The sequence below is a fragment of the Callithrix jacchus genome, chromosome 5, assembly GCF_049354715.1.
Source record: "Callithrix jacchus isolate 240 chromosome 5, calJac240_pri, whole genome shotgun sequence".
In the NCBI taxonomy this organism is placed as follows: Eukaryota; Metazoa; Chordata; class Mammalia; order Primates; family Cebidae; genus Callithrix; species Callithrix jacchus.
The window spans coordinates 79,357,292-79,372,818 of record NC_133506.1 but is presented as its reverse complement, the minus strand read 5'-3'; the positions used below and the strand labels follow the sequence as shown (position 1 = coordinate 79,372,818).

Below are 15,527 nucleotides of genomic sequence, written 5' to 3'. Positions count from 1 at the left end.
AGGTGGGAAAAGTTAAGGATAAACCCAAGCATTCTTGTCTTGGTGTCTGGCACCAATGACAGAAATAGAAAACTCTGGACACAGGGCCAGGATGAGAAGTTTGGTTTTAGAATATTCAACACAATGTGCTGCTGTCGCCAAAATGGCCAATAAAATTGAAGAGCATTAGGAAATAAAAATGCAATTATCTCCTTAAATAAAGTCATGGTCCAATTACACTGAAAACAAAGTTGGCTCTGGCTACTACACCCAAGAAAACACAGGAAAAAAAGACACAAGAGGAATGTAAGAAAAGAGCCAGTCCAACAGTCAATTTGAATGGCTGATAAGGCCTTTTTATGGGACAAGAATAAAAGAGTCTGCAGAGAAACACGCTAAGAGGATCTATAAATGAATTACAAGAAAACAAATTTGTCTGGTGAGAACACTCGGACACACAGAGGGGAACAACACACACTGGGGTCAATCAGAGAGTGGAGGGTAGGAGGATGGGGAGGAGCAGGAAAAATACCTAAGGGGTACTAGGCTTAATAGCTGGGTGATGAAATAATCTGTAGCAACAACCCCAGGACACAAGTTTACCTATGTAACAAACAAACCTGCACATGTACCCCTGACTTAGAAGTTTAAAAATATTTTAAAAAATCAAATTTGTCAAAAATTAGAGATCTCTCTTAAATCACAAAATGGTTTATCAACAAAGTATTTTAGAATGAACATAAAGGACTACTCCAAAGAACAGTCCTTACGGCCATGAAATGCACAACATTCATTGGCATTGGCTACGGGGGAAAGTAGAAATTTAATGCTCTCGGATCCATATGATCAATATTTACTTACTGCCTTCCGCATGTCACACACTGTGGCAGACGCTGAGGATATAATAATGGGCTAAAGCTGTGATGTTTAATTTTCTTGTGTCTGGCCAGGGGCAGTGGCTCACGCCTATAATCCCAGCACTTTGGGAGGCCGAGGTGGGTGGACTATGAGGTCAAGAGATCGAGACCATCCTGGTCAACATGGTGAAACCCTGTGTCTACTAAAAATACAAAAATTAGCTGGGCATGGTGGTACGCACCTGTAGTCCCAGTTACTCGGGAGGCTGAGGCATGAGAATTGCTTGAACTCAGGAGGCGGAGGTTGCGGTGAGCTGAGATCGTGCCGTTGCATTCCAGCCTGGGTAACAAGAGCGAAACTATCTCAAAAAAAAAAAAAAAAATTTTTTTTCTTGTGTCAGCTTTTTTTTTCTTGGCCAGCTATAGTACCCAGTTACTGGTCAAACACCAGTCTCTATCTCACTGTGAAGTATTTTTTAGATGTAAGTAACATTTAAAATCAGTAGACTTTGAGTAATGTGAGGAACCTCCATAATTTGGGTGGGCCTCATCAAATCAGTTGGAAACCCTAAGAGAAAAGACTGAGGGTCCCCAGAAAAAGGCTTCAGATTTGAGACAGCAACATAAACTATCCCCTGGATCTCCAGCCTGCCATCCACCCAAGCAGATTTCAGACTTAACAATCCTCACAACCACAAGCCGCTTCCTTAAAATCAATCAATCAGTCGATCAGTCAGTCTGTCTGTATAATACACACACACACAAATACACCCCTTATTGGTTCTGTTTCTGTAAAGAACCCTAATACAAACCCTTATGTCATTTAAAAAAATTAGTAATCAAAGGGCTGAGTGCAGTGGGTCACGCCTGTAATCCCAGCACTTTGGGAGGCTGAGGCAGGAGGATGGCTTGAGCCCAGGAAATCAAGACCAGCCTGGGCAACAAGGCAAAACCCCATCTCTACGAAAAATACAAAATTTAGCTGGGCATGGTAGCATGTGCCTATAGTAACAGGTACTCAGGAGGCTGGAGTAGGAGGATCACCTGAGCCTGGGAGATTGAGGCTACAGTGAGCTGTGATCATGCCACTGCACTCCAGCCTAGGTGACAGAGTGAGACACCATCTCAAAAAAGATAGTAATCAAATAATCTTATAAATGAGTATATATCTGGAAACTAAGATAAGCCAACAAAAGGAAAGAAACCTAGTTCCACAAGAACATAAAATAAGGTAATTTTGGCCAGGTACGGTGGCTCACACCTGTAATCCCAGCACTTTGGAAGGTTGAGGCGGGCAGATCACAAGGTGAAGAGATTGAGACCATCCTAGCAAACATAGTGAAACCCTATCTCTACTAAAAACACAAAAATTGGCCGGGCATGGTGGTGCGTGCCTGGAGTCCCAGCTACTTGGGAGGCTGAGGCAGGAGAATTGCATGAACCCTGGAGGCAAAGGTTGCAGTGAGCTGAGTTCATGTCACTGCACTCCAGCCTGGCAACACTAGACTCCATCACAGAAAAAAAAAAAAAAGAATCGGATCTAAACTGGGGTAGTTAAGCACTATGGAAAATCTTCCCCCAAAGTGATACTTCAGCAAAAACTCTGGAAGACAAGGAGATGAGTAGACAAAAGTGGTCAGAGTGGCAGAGAACATTATAGGCAGAAGTTAGAGAAGGGCGGAAGCAAAAGGAAGGAGGTACAAGGGGAGGCTGTGAAGAACCTGAGACAAACATATTCAGATTTTCCAGTCTTTTCTCTCTGAGTGATGAGAAGCACTGAAAGGCATTAGCCTGGGGATGGCATCAGATTTGTGCTGAAGATGACTCTGGCTACTGTGTTAGAAGCAGAGTGGAAGGGGGTCAGAGTGTAAAATGATTCATTAGAAAAAAAAAGTAGGGTCAAGGTTTCCAACTCAAACAGATGGAACACGACAAGAGGTCTGTGCGGAAATCATGAATTAGGTCTTGGATATGTGGAGTGTGAGGTCGTTCTGAACATCTAGCTGGATACAACGCCCTAGACCCAGCATCTATAACATCTTTCCTGGACATTAACCTCCTAAGAGGTTTCCCTGCTTCCACTTTTTGCTACTCCACTGTTTACTCTGCACACAGCAGGAAGAGTGATTTTTCAAGAATGTAAGCAAAATCATATCATTCCTCTGCTCAAAATTCAAACTCTTTTCCATGGTGTTTTAGGCCTTGTGGATCGAAGAAGGCTCAAGAGAAATAAGTTTGAGAGTCATCCACATAGAATGGTCCCTGAAGCCACGGGATGAAGGAAATCACACAGGGAGATTGTAGAGTGAGTCACAAGGAAATCCATTATTTCCTGCCTTGGAGACCAATAAGGAGTGGCCAGAGAAAGAAGAAGAACCCCAGATGAATGTGGTATCATTCAAGCCAAGGGGAAGAAAAAGGCAGTTCAAGAAGAGGTCCACAATGCCAAATTCTGTTAAAAGGTCAAAAAAGGAAGACTTGCAGGATGTCCCACTGGACTCAGCAAGATGGAGTTTGGTGACTTTGATACTTTACTGAGGTTAGGCAGAGTGGTTTGGTTAGAGCAACAGGGTCAGAAGCAAGACAGGGCGACATATACCATGAATGTGAGACAAAGAAGTGGAGACAGTGAATACAGACAAATCTTTCCAAAAGTTTGGCAATCTAGAAGGGAGGAAAGCTGGATGAAGTTATGGAGAAATGTCAAGGGAGCTTTTGTTGTTGAGATGGAAAAGATCAAATATGTTCAAATGTTGGAACAAACTATTTGAAAGATTTGTTTTATATATGAGAGGGAAGGAATTCTTGGTAATATAACAAAGTTCAGGAAGAGATGAGAACCAGAGCACAGATGGAAGGACAGAGAAAGGATACCTTCTCTATTAGAACAGGTGAGGCAGAGGAGGGGGATGGTTGTAGATACAGTGAGTGTTAACTTCTTAGCAAAAGGTTAAGATCATTCCATCCATCTGACAAAGTGTCCATTTTCTCTAGGAAGTAGAAGGTGAAGTTGGCCATAAGAGAAAGCACTGGGGAGGCAGATGCTTGAGGACAGCAGAAAAGGAAAGAAATACTATCATTTTGGAGAATGAAAAACCAGCTGATCTGACAAAAGGATTTGAGGCAAGAATTGGGACTTATTTGAGTTGAGTGGTCAAGAATTCACGGTGGTACCAACCCATACTGGAGTTACCTCCTTCAACTTGGCTGCAGGCAGAGATCACAGGAAGTATTTCAAGAAAATCTAATGGTTACAAAGTTGATTCGAAGTATTAAAGGAAACTGAGACTCTGAGATTCATTTTATCACCAAGACAATTATGTCCTCCCAAAAATCAAGCTGTTATGGCATCCACTTTGAAGAGATATTGCCAGATACAATATACCCTCTATTATAGAGTCAACACTAAGTTGCACATTTTACCAAGGCCAATTTCTGAGTTACAGGCCTCTGCAGATGAAAGAAGATAGAAAGAAAGCAAAATCTATCTGCACAGTGCATCAGACATGGAGAGAGGTCCCAGGACCACCCCATCTTAATACTTAAACAGAACACAAGCTGTGCAACACCTCTTGCTGGCTTTAAGATCAACTGCCCCTTTTATAGACTTAACATCTAATTACCTAACTCCAGTCTCAGAGTCAGATGTGTGCATTGGGAAGGGGAGGGCAGCGTAGTAGCCAGGCAAGGAGGGCAGCCAGGAGAACCAACACTTCGCCATTGAACATATGTTCTTCCTGGCTCTGTGGATGCACACAACTGTTTTCTGTTGGGCTCTCATCACTTCCACTCAAGGCTTAAAGTGATGAAACAATTCTATCCCAGTTTGCAAATGGCTTGCATTCTAGACTATGGTTTCTTTCTGTAAATAATTAACAGTAATGCTTTATTAAACAGAGTATGGCCTTATTTATGCTTCATAGACTTCTTGGTATTAAACTCCCTGAGGTATTAGGGCTTTAACCCAGGTAAACAGCAGGAAAGCTATCACTCTTCCTCCCAAGCCAAGGGCAACCAGTGACAATCCATTACAAGGATCAGCCAACTATAACCTACACACCAAATTCTGCCCATCGCCTGGATTTGTATGGTCCACAAGAATAATTTTTGCATTTTTAAATAACTGGGGGAAAAAATCAAAAGAAGAAAAATATTCTGTGACAAATGAAAATTACATGGAACTCAAATTTCCATGATTATAACTCGTTTTACTAGAACACAGCAAGGCTCAGTCATTTATATACTGTCTATGACTGTTTATTCACTAGAATAGCAGGGTAGTTCCCACAAAGCCTAAAATATTTACTGTCTGGCCCTGTACAGAAAAGTTTGCCAACCCCTTATTTATTGTAGCTCTCCTTGACCAAATCCAGGCTCAGCCTCTAAATACTTGGAAGTTAGTGCCTCAACAAAGTATCAATCAACTGGAATTGGCACCTAGAGCTAACAAAATCCCAAGGTCACTGCAGGACTACAGGTGTTTATATATAAGTTGGTAATGTAGTTTATAAATATTCTAAGGGTACTGTCAGAATGATCCTGGAAGATGCCAATCAAAATCAAAGCAATAACTAGGCTACTTTCCCTATAGTCAGTTGATCTATAATACAAAGCTGAGATTTTGCTTGTCTGTTCGAGAGAGAGTCTCGTTCCATAGCCCAGGCTGGAGTGCAGTGGCACGATCTCTGCTCACTGCAATCTCCACCTCCTGGGTTCAAGTAGCTGGGACTACAGGTGTACACCGCCATGCCCAGCTAATTTTGTGTATTTTAGTAGAGACAGGGTTCCACTGTGTTGCGCAGGCTGACTGCAAACTCCTGAGCTCAGAAATTGCGCCCACCTCGGCCTTCCAAAGTGCTAGGATTACAGGTGTGAGCCACTGGGCCTGGCTGATGTTTTGTTTTGTTTTGTTTTTTAATAAGCAACATTGTGCAAGTAAAATTTTAAAAACTGTAATTCACATTGTTCGGAAAACATCCAAAAGGAAAGAAACATAATGCTCTGCTTCCTATCTTTTGCTTTTCTGTTTTCTCTAGTTGGTGTTTTAGGATCAAAGCTTGAAATCAATGCTCAGTCACCGCAATGGCTCTATAGCTGCTGGTAGGCCAAGGAAAGCCATCTGCCCCACCCATGCAGTCCATCCAACTTCCGTAATTCATACAGTAACAAGACTGGTATTCTAACATTGTACAATGTATAGTAAAATGAATCTTGTTTGCCTTAAATATATCAAAGCTGAAATAGTTGTATATATGAAGCCATGTAAATTGCAAGTCTCAAAGCACATTTAGAACTTTTTTATTTTGTGAATAATCTTCTGACCAGGTTTGAAACAAAAACTGCAATAATCCAATCTCAAAACTTCAGTTTTTGTTTTTGTTTTTGTTTTGAGACAGAGTCTCACTTCAGCACCCAGGCTGGAGTGCAGTGGTGCAATCTCGGCTCACTGCAACCTCCACCTCCCACATTCAAGCGATTCTTCTGCCTCAGCCTCCCAAGTAGCTAGGACTACGGGCATGCACCACCACGCCCGGCTAAAAACTTCAGTTTTACTGTTAACATTGTTTTCTATCATTGATATCCAGGTAAATGGAAACACCTGAAGACAACACATCCCTTACTCATCCCCATGCCCACATTTTTGCTTTTGTCTTTAATCCTTGCTGAGTTGCACAACTGCCCTGTCTTGATTTCAGTCAGATTTGGCCAGTGCCTTCTGCTAGTCTACAGTGTCACTTCTGACTCAGCTGTTTGTTCAAATAGATGATCAATTCTCCAAATCAGTGAGATTGTCATCAGTGCCAAACATCTTCCCATACGGGGCATATTTGGAAAAGCATGATGATTAGGGCAGTTAACCACAGTCAATACCTTTATAACTTCTTTCTCTTCCAAAAAGCCAAGAGACATTTGCCCATTTTTCAGGGTGTTAGATATGGTCTTCAAAGCCTCTGCCTGCACAAGTGAAAGAAACATTCTTCTTCCCAGATTCCCATTTTCTCATGTCTTCTATAACAATCACACTGGGATAACATAATATTTCCATCACTCAATCTTCTCTTCCAAGCTCCATCTTTTAAATCTGACTGTTTGGTGGCCACATCTTCTTGAAACCTGCAATCACATTATTCAAGACACTGTAGTGCCTTACTGTAGTGAAGGTATCCATGTGGTGTTGAGGGAACACAGACTTACTATATGGTCTATCTCTCACTCATCCGTATGTCCCTCAAGGACAAGATCCATCTTATTCATTTTTATATTCCCACGATAGTGCCAGGAACACAGTTCAGACATCACAGTAGTTTACCAACTCCATTTTCCAGGTCATAACCTATAAATATAACTTAACCTTAATTTTACTTGAACCTGGAATTCAGTACTCTCCACCTATCATAACTAGTAATTTTTTTTCTTTTTCACTTTTTTAGCTGAAGTTTTTAAAACTGTGTTATTAAATCCTAGTTACAAAAAATATTAAAAACATTTAAAATGTGGGTATTACATGTATCAAAACATCACAAAGTACCCCGCGAATGTGTACAATTATTATTTATCAATTAAGAAAAAAATTTTAAAGATGAATAAACTACAAATACAGTCTGGAAACAGACCTAAATATATTATATTGTCAACTGATTTGTGACAGACTCTACTGCAATACAAGGTGGAATAAATGGTGCTGGATAAATTGAATATTCAACTGGGGGAAAAAAAAAGATGAAATTGACTCCTAAGTTACAACATATTCAAATACTTATTTGAAGTGGATTATGGATCTAAATGTAAATTAATAAAGCCTTCAAATGAAAATGTAGAATAGCTCCTTCTATGGCATAGGCAACGATTTCTTCTACAGGATACGAAAACTATTAACCATTAAAAAATGATAACTTGGACTTTGTCAAAATTAAAAAGTCTGTTCATAAGGACATCAAGAAAATGAAAAGGCAGGCAACAATGAGGGCATAGCATTGGTAATAATACAACCAGCAAATGACTTATATCCAACATATGTAAAGAACTCATATGAATCAAAACAGAAATGAAAAATCCATTTTTGGTATAAACAAAGAATTGAACAGGATTTCACAAAAGAAGACACCTGAATGTCCCATAAACTCATGAAAAGATGTTTAACATCATTACCTGTTGGAGAAGTACAAGTTAAAGCCATGATCAACTACTACAACACAGCTAATGAAGTGGCAACAAAATTTTTTTTAAAAGACAATATCAAATACTGACAAGGGTATGAAGTAACTGGATATAACTGGTGAGAGTACTGGATGATATAAATACTTGGGAAACTGTTTGGTGGTTTCTCACAAAATTGATCCAGCAATTATACTCCCAGGTACTTATCCAAAGAAATAAAAACACAATTCACAAAGACTTCTTCAATCATGTTGATAGCATATGTTTCTCAAAAAAGTCAAAAATTGGAAATAATTCAAATGTCCACCAATAGGTGAATGGATAAACAAATTATGGCATATTTGAGCAACAAAATACTTACAAAAACAAAAAAAAAGTCTACTGATATATGCAACATGTACGAATCTCAAAAATAATACATTGAGAAAAAGCCAGACACAAAACAGTGCATGATATATGATCTAAGTTATGGAAAATCCATTCTCCAATGAACTGCTTAAACATCTGTGTTCAAAATCCATCGACCTTATCTGTGTAGGTTTTATTCTGGAGTCTGTTGAGTTGGATCTAAATGTATATGTATTTGTCAATACCACGTTGCGTTGTGTTCCTAGTAGAGTTACAGTAATCAACACTGGATAGTGTGATCCTTCCTACTCTGTTCTTCTTCAAGATTCTTTTGGCTACTCTAGTTCCTTTGCCTATCCATGCAAATTTCAGAGTCACTTGTCTATACCTACAAAAATACCTGCTGAAATTCTGATTGGAATTGCACTAAACCTATAGATCAATATGGAAGGAAATGACAATGTAATCAGATTGAATCTTACCATCTTGAATATGCTATGTCTGCACTTAAAAGTCTTTTTAGATGTCTTTCAACAGTGTTTTGCAGTTTTTAGCATATGGATCCTGCACATATTTTGCTACTTATCTAAATATTGTTTTCTAAATTGTTCACTGCAGGTATATAGAAATATAAGTAGCATTTGGACATTTCTGTAGCTTGAGACTTTCATAAATTGTTATTAGTTCTAGGAGATTTTTCATAGATTTCTCAGTATTTTATACACAGTTGATCACATCACCTACAAATAGGGGCAGGTTTATTCTTTTTCAATCTGTGTGTATTTTATTTATTTTTCTTGCCTTATTGCACTGATTAGGATCACCACTACAAGGTTAAGTAGAAGAAATGAAAGAGAACATCCCCACCTTGATTTCAGTCTTAGGGGAAAAGTGTTCACTTTTTTACCATTAAATATGATGAGTCGTAGGGTTGTTTTTTGTTTGTTTTTTCCCAGATGCACCTATAATTCTAGTTTGATAATGATTCTAGTTTGGTAAAGGGGCTTATGAATGAATTTTGAATTTTGTCATTTGTTTGGCTGAACCAGCTGAGTCATTTAAAATGGGAAATTACAGTGATTTGTGAATGTTGGCCCAACCAGACAGTACTGGGATAAACCTCACTTGGTCATAATGTTTTATATTCTTTGCATATTGCTGCATTTGATTTGTGAATATTTTTTACATTTATGTTCATTATCAGTGTAATAAAGACCTCACAAAATAGGTGCAAAGAATTCTCTCTTCTATTTTCTGAAAGAGATTGTGCTATTCTTTCAAATGTTTGGTATAATTTGTCAGTGACAATACCTGGCCCTAGAGTTTTGTTTTCAAAAAGAACTCTATTTATTTATAGTAATCAGACTATTTCAATTATCTCCACTTTTCAAGATAAATTATCTCTTCTTTGGTGACTTTTGGTAATTTGTGGCTTTCAAGGAGTTGGTATATTTTACTCAAATTGTCCAATTTATATGCAGAATGGTGTGTCGTATTTTTTAATCCTTTAAACAACTTGCCAGGTCTGTAGTGATAGCCCCTCGTTTATTCCTGATATTAGTAACTTGGGTCTTCGCTTTTATTTTTCCTTAGTCAGTCTGGCCAGATCAACCTTATTGATCTTTTCAGAACATCAGCTTTGGTTTTCATTTATTCTGTTTTTCCTGTTTTCTACTTCAGTGATTTCTATCCACCTCTTTATTACGTCTTTCATTCGGCTTGATTTGGGTTTATTTTGTTCCTCCTTTTCTAGTTTCTTAAGCTAGAAGCTTATATTATTGATTTCAGACCATTCTTCTTTCACTTTTTAACTTTTGTGGGTACACAGTAGGTATATATACCTATGTGCTACATGAGGTTTACTGACAAAGGCATGCAATGCATAATAATCACAGGGTAAATGGGGTCTCCATTCTTCTTTTCTAATGTAAGCATTTAATGCTATTAAATTCCCTCCAGTCCTTAGCTAAACCTCACAAATTTTGATATGTTTTATTTTCATTTTCATTCAGTTCTAAATTTTAATTTCCCATAAATCTTCTTCTTTTGACCTATGGATTACATTATCTAACATTTGGGGTTTCCCAGTCATCTTTCTGTTACGGATTTCTAGTTGAAATCCATCATGGCAGAAAACATACTCTGTATGAGTTCACATTTTAAAATCTGTTAAAATTTATTTTATGACTAAGGATATGGTCAATCTTGGTCAATGTTCCATGAGCATTAGAAAAGAATATGCATCCTCTGTATACCTTATTGTTGAGTGAAGCATTCTATAAATGCCAATTAGATCCAGTTGGTTTACAGTCCTTGCTAATTTTCTCTGAACAAAATCTATCAATAACTAAGAGAGGAGTGTCAAAGTCCTCACCGATAACTGGATTTCTCTACTTGTCCCTTTGGTTCTATCACTTTTTTCTTCATGTATTTTGAGCCTCTGTTCACAGGTGCATGCACATGTAGGATTATTGTGTCTTTCTGGTAAACTAACTCTTTTATCAGTATGTAATGTCTTTCTTTACCTCTGTAATTTTCCTTGGTCTGAAGTCCACTGTATCTGACATATTAATAAATACATTCCACCTTTCTTTTGAATCGAGCAAACTTGCTAAACTCTTAATAATTCTAAGTATTCATTTGCAATAATTTTTAGTTCACATAAATAAACAATCTTATCTGAAAATAATGACAGCTTAAATAAAGCTCCCTTCCAATTTTCATCCTTTTTATCATATTTAAGATTTATGACTTATCCTACCCTAAAATAATTCCTCATAACATTCCACTCAATTTAAGTGTCCACCGATTTTGTCCTAAATGTGTGTGTGGCAGTTTTAGCAGGGGGGTGTATGGTTAGTTTTATACCTTCTCAACTGGGGAAAGTCACCTTCTTTGCTCAAGCTCAAGCTCATAGCTTTGAGATGAATAAAAGAAGAGCACTCAGGAACAGAGAGAACCATTTCTCACTACCCAAATATGCCTAAAAACCAAGAGGCTCAAACAGATCTGCCTTCTACTTGACATTTTCTTTGTTGGCTTCCTTCAATCCACCCTGCATACTGCAACTAAGGTACTGTTCCAAATCAACCATGCCTGTAATCTCACTTCCCCTTTCAACTGCGTTCAGTAACTCCCACTGCCTCATAGACCACATCTCAACTCCTGTGGTCTGGGAGGAGGAGACTGACCCAGTATTTGACCTTCCACCAACCTCCACAATACCAACTTTCTTCTAAATAGTTCCATCTGTCCAGTGACTGTGAAACACAACATCTATTCCCAACTCTCTGTACTTGGTTCTCTTCCTACAGACTGCCTGCTCATCTCCTTATTTAACTCTGAACTATTCTTAAAGGCTCACTTTCAAGTTCCACCTCCTCCATGAAGCTTCTCAAGCAATAAAAGGAGAGGAAAGAGAGTTTTCAATTCTCGACATGTTGTTGGTATCTGAGCTATATACACACCACCCAGTGGCCAGTTTGGGACCTGGGCAGTGCCTAGATTCAACCGGGTTCTAGTCTGCCATTTACTTGCTTTGATTTGGGGTAAATTTCTTATCTTCTCCTAACGGGTTCACTCTCCTATAAAACGGAGTCATGGGGGCTCTAATTTGATAAGAGTTTAAAAATCTATCACTGTCTTCAGGGATCATTTCGTTCTCCCACTCAAAATCCTTCTGATCTTTTAGTCTTTACTTCTTTGTTACATGCTACATTGCATTGTTCATGCTTCCAACCTTTTCTACCCCACCAAGACTATTTCTGTATTTCTCCTAGTATTGAACACAATACACTTTTATTGGCAATGAGGGGAAACTGCTTATTTCCCTCACAGAATAAGTACGGGGGGAATGTTTGCAAGGAAATACAATAGACACCCCATGTATGAGACTGCACATTCTAAATGCCTACAGGATAACCTTTAGGGGAACCCTGCTTCTCCTCCCTCTTCTATTTTGTTCTACAAAATCCCAGGAGACTCTGGAGAATCAGAAAAGACAGGACAAGAATCTTTTTTAAAAAAAATCAAAAGAACAACTTGCAGCAGAGTCCTTTTGTCCTCACTTCTCTAAAGCCAGGAGAAAGAAGTAAAAGCAGGTGGTGGAGGAGGTTCAAAGGAAATCTAACCAGGGTTTCTAATGCCCTGAATGGGGGTGGGAGAGGGTGAGGAGAGTCGGGAAAGAAATTGAATCGTTTCCTCACAGTACTCTGACCCTATTGGTCAACCATGATTCCATAATATTTACCACTTTAAGATGTGTGAAAAGTAGAGAAGGGTTTTTGGTTGTTTTTTTTTTTTTTTTTTTCAGAAAGGTAAATCGAAAGTAAAAACAAGGAGAGAGCAGGAGATAAGCAATAGAGAAAAACAAGGAGTACCCAGTGGAGGAATATGTCAGGTAGACATGAAAAATGAAAACCATTAAAAGTATTTGTTATACATAATGTGGGGGTGCAATATATAGTATGCTTGTCTATGTGCACATAAATATGCATATATACATACATATGCATACACATACATATATTCCTATCTATATATGAACTTCCTTGTTTTTCACTGTGGCCTCTATTCAAGTAAAGAATTCATCTATATCTGCTCCAGGTACAGAAAATTTACACAAACAAGCTTGGGGCCCAGAGCAATGGTTCATGCCTGTAATCCCAGAACCTTGGGAGGCTGAGGCAGGTGGATCACCCAAGGTCAGGAGTTCAAGACCAGCCTGGCTAACATGGTGAAACCCCATCTCTATGAAAAATACAAAAATCAGCCGGGCGTAGTGGCGGGCGCCTTTAAATCCTAGCTACTCGGGAGGCTGAGACAAGGAGAACTGCTTGAACCTAGGAGGCAAAGGTTGCAGTGAGCCGAGATCGTGCCACTGTACTCCAGCCTAGGTGAAAGTGTGAGACGTTGTCTCAAAAAAAAAATTTGAGAGATGGCTGCACAGTAATAGGAAAGGGTGTGTGACCTGGCATGCCCCCCCACCACCCAAGGAGAATATATCAGAGTCTGAAAGACCCTAAAGAGAAGAGCATAGACATCTCAGGGTTATCAAAATGGGGCATGGATTAAGAATGCCTGACAAACACTGTCGTAGACAATGAAGCTTTCAGTCAGCAATAAGAAGATAAAACATAATCGATAACCCTGAAAGAAAGAAAGGGACAGCTCTTCTGAATATTTAGATGAAATCCCAAAATATAACACCAAGAAAGGAGAGGTCGAAGGGGTTGAGTCACAATGGCAGAGAGCTGGAGTAAGTGTGTCTCAGTTCCACACTGGCACTCACTGGGGGCCGGGAGAAATGCCAGCCTGCAGCAGTCTGGGAATAATTTGCCCACATGGTTACAGGTAATATGGGGTACAATATGTATGCTTGTATACATGCATGTAAACATGCCTCCACCAACCAAGAAGAATGTATTAGAGGCTGAAAGATACACTCTGCTTGTGTGATGGGGGACACACCAAGTCACACAACCATTCCAGTCATTGTATATCCATCTCCCAAACTAGTTTTTGTACCTTTTCTGTACCTGGAGCAGATATAGATGAATTTTTTTTTTTTTTTTTTTTGAGACAGAGTCTTGCCCTTGTTGCCCAGACTAGGGTGTAGTGGTGCAATCTCAGCTCACTGCAACCTCTGCCTCCCAGGTTCAAGTGATTCTCCCACCTCAGCCTCCTGAGTAGCTGGGATTACAGGCACCCGCCCCCATGCCCAGCTAATTTTTTTTTGTACTTTTAGTAGAGATGGGGTTTTGCCATGTTGGCCAGGCTGGTCTCAAACTCCTGATCTCGGGTGATGCACCCGCCTTGGGCTCCCAAAGTGCTGGGATTATAGGTGTGATCCACTGAGCCTGGCCAGATTAAGTCTTTAATTGAATAGAAGACTGAAAGACAATAAAGCTCTTATGTAGATAGAAATATATGTATTCTTATGCATATATGCATCTTTATGTGCATATAGACAAGCAGACATATATTGCACTCCCACATTACATATAACAAATACTTCAGTGGTTTTAATTTTTCGTGTCTACCTAGCACACTCCTCCATTGAGGTACTCCTCTCATTTTTCTCTCTTCCTTATCTCCTGCTCTCTCCTTATTTTTACTTTTGATTTGTTCTTTCTCTTTATCTTTCTTAAAATAACCTCCTTTGCTTTTCACACATCTTAAAGTGATAAATATTCTTGAATCGTGGTTGACCAATAGGGCCAGATTGTTGTGAGAAAACTGTTCAATTTCCTTCCCGGCTCTCCTCACCCTCTCCCACCCCCGCCCAGGGAAACAGATTAGAGACAGAGCATGCAAAGCAAATTCATAACATAAAATGCATCGTGGGCAGGATGGTGCAAAGCAGCCCGGAGGAGCCTGGCCTGACTGGAGCACTGGCCAACAGTGAAAAGTAAAGGAGGTAGGTAAACCAAGGTCCATTACCCCAGGGCCCTAGCAAGTTTGCCTGGGACCTGCCACTGCTGAGTGAGTAGATCAATAAAGGCAATACTCTGGATAAGCAGAGACTTTTTTTATAGAACACCGTATGACTGTGATTTTCCAAGTTTTAAGGGAAATAAAGTATTTCAAAATGCCAAAGTAAGGTCAGTTAGAAGAGTAACTCGTTTAAGAAAAGAGCTGAAAGTAGCACACATATTCAGTGAGAAACGCAGTCTGCTTCTCTTCCCTGTGCCCCAGTCATCTAGAGGCACTGTCCACAATGTTTTATTTTCTTCTAGAGATCTACGCATTTGTGAACATGTTAACCACGTGTGTCTGTGAACCCATTTACCCCCCATACAGAAATTATTTCTCTTAATAGAAATTAGGAGAAGGTTGTAATTAGTTAGGAGAAGGTTGTACTGAGGGTAAGGTAGACCCTTAATCCGATATATGTCCTTTTAAGAGGAGAAGAAGGGACATAAAGACATACAGGGAGAACATGCATGATGACAGGGGCAGATATTGAAGGAATGTGCCTATAAGCCAAAGAAAACTAAGGATTGCTGCCAACACTGGAAACTAAATGAAAGGTATGTCTGTTCCCATACTATTATCTGACATCAACTGGGTGTCCTAAAATTTTATTCAATGCTGACACTAATTATCTAGACTTAACACAGACCCAGTAAGGACAGAATATTTCACAAAACTGCCCCATTTCAGATGTATATACAGTTGACCTTT

The 15,527-nt window shown here is 39.3% G+C and overlaps 1 protein-coding gene across 17 annotated transcripts in view; it reads right to left on the bottom strand.

The window, feature by feature from the left end:
- ARHGAP44 (Rho GTPase activating protein 44) overlaps nt 1-15,527 on the bottom strand; it is a 203,310-nt gene that overhangs the window by 165,719 nt on the left and 22,064 nt on the right. For 3 of the 17 annotated variants that reach the window (XM_054255875.2, XM_078373067.1, XM_078373065.1), the window contains exon 2: nt 1,079-1,176. The exons of 10 other annotated variants lie outside the window; for them this stretch is intronic. In XM_054255875.2, the coding sequence (XP_054111850.1) occupies nt 1,079-1,170 (92 nt within the window). In that variant the 5' untranslated portion in view covers nt 1,171-1,176. Of the gene's footprint in view, nt 1-1,078; nt 1,177-6,707; nt 6,933-15,527 lie in introns of those variants that run through there. 4 more of the 17 variants (XM_054255873.2, XM_078373066.1, XM_054255871.2 and 1 more) reach the window with 2 other exon arrangements.